This window comes from Achroia grisella, unplaced genomic scaffold (genome assembly GCF_030625045.1).
Source record: "Achroia grisella isolate CSIRO2021 unplaced genomic scaffold, CSIRO_AGI_Agris_v1 utg779, whole genome shotgun sequence".
NCBI classification, from domain to species: Eukaryota; Metazoa; Arthropoda; class Insecta; order Lepidoptera; family Pyralidae; genus Achroia; species Achroia grisella.
The window spans coordinates 3,834,248-3,835,578 of record NW_026713019.1 but is presented as its reverse complement, the minus strand read 5'-3'; the positions used below and the strand labels follow the sequence as shown (position 1 = coordinate 3,835,578).

Sequence of the window (1,331 nt, the reverse complement as noted above, 5' to 3'; positions counted from 1 at the left end):
CGTAAATGATTATTTCCGGTAACTACTACCTATTATTGTATTATTATACTAATAATACAATTTAGGATGATTTCCGCTTTCAGCTTTGGTACATGTAGTCTCATTTGTTTTCGTATTTTGGGCCAAACGATTGTTTGGATGTCAGCGTTACAAAAAGGAAATAGGTACATTAAATATATCAAGTTTGTGATATTTTCACGGTTTATCTTTTACTAATGTTCACATTTTCGAAACTAATGCTTTTATACAATCTTAAAACGTTTTCCTGAGGAGGGTGGTACTTTGTTAAGTTTTCAATCTTGTTCATTTGTATTAACTTTAGCATTTCGTGTAACTTGGATTTTAATCTGATTATTAAAGTTGGTTTATCTTTTACATTAAATCTATCAATAATAGCCCGGTCTGTTAAAAGAGTAAATACTTTATGATGTTCATTGCAAATTTTATTCGTCGAAGTGTTTGTTTGAATATTTCTTCTGTCAATATTCCAACGTGTAGTAGTGCTGTTGTCTGAACAAAGAATTTGCTGAATACTTGTTGTTCTGCTTGTTTTTTTACAAAACGTTTTGTTACATTGAACTGCCACATTTCGGTGTTTGGTTAATCCACTTCCTACCTGGATACTTTGCGGCTGACCCTCGAACACTGCTGAAACTTTGTTGCTACACTTAACAGTTATCTTACTGCCATTATTCCTTCTACTATCATAGGATTTATTTGAAGCAACTACGACCTGTAGTTGTTGCTTATCTTGACAAGTAGATGTTGTACAGGTTTCCTCTTCTTTTCGTGTTAGACGATTTTGTATAGCATGAATTATTGGTGTTGATGGATTATTAACTAACTGACTTATACCCCATAGATATCCTCCTCCCATCAAGCATCATAAAATTTGATGAAGTATCAATGTCTTTATTAGCTGAACATTGATGACAATATGTGTCACTTACAATAATATAATTAAATAAAATCAATAATAGCCAGTTCTAGTTAATGTTCAGAAGCTGGTATAAATAAAAATATTAATTGAATTCATTACAAATCATCTAATTGACCAAAAAGTAATATAGTTACAAATCTGTAGTACATATATTCGATATATATGTAGTTACTGACTAGAGTTGAGATATATCTATTTGAAGTAATTGTATTTTAGGGTCGCAACTGATAGAAGTTAATTGATAAACAGGCTTTAGCACGTTGATAAATGATTCTTAGAGTTTCCACTGTGTAATATTCTCTTACCTGTGGTTTTAACTAGGTATTGTCTCTATATTATCTAACTATAGTTCAGTGTAGTTATAGTTCAGAGTTATCTATAGACAGAAATA

The 1,331-nt window shown here is 30.9% G+C and overlaps 1 protein-coding gene across 1 annotated transcript; it reads right to left on the bottom strand.

Annotated features, from left to right (window-relative positions):
• Positions 1-202: 202 nt before the first annotated feature.
• On the bottom strand, positions 203-909 carry LOC131850830 (uncharacterized). Its single transcript, XM_059201195.1, has one exon. The coding sequence runs from the start codon at positions 875-877 to the stop codon at positions 203-205; it is 675 nt and encodes a 224-aa protein (XP_059057178.1). The 5' UTR covers positions 878-909.
• Between the last annotated feature and the right edge of the window lie 422 nt (positions 910-1,331).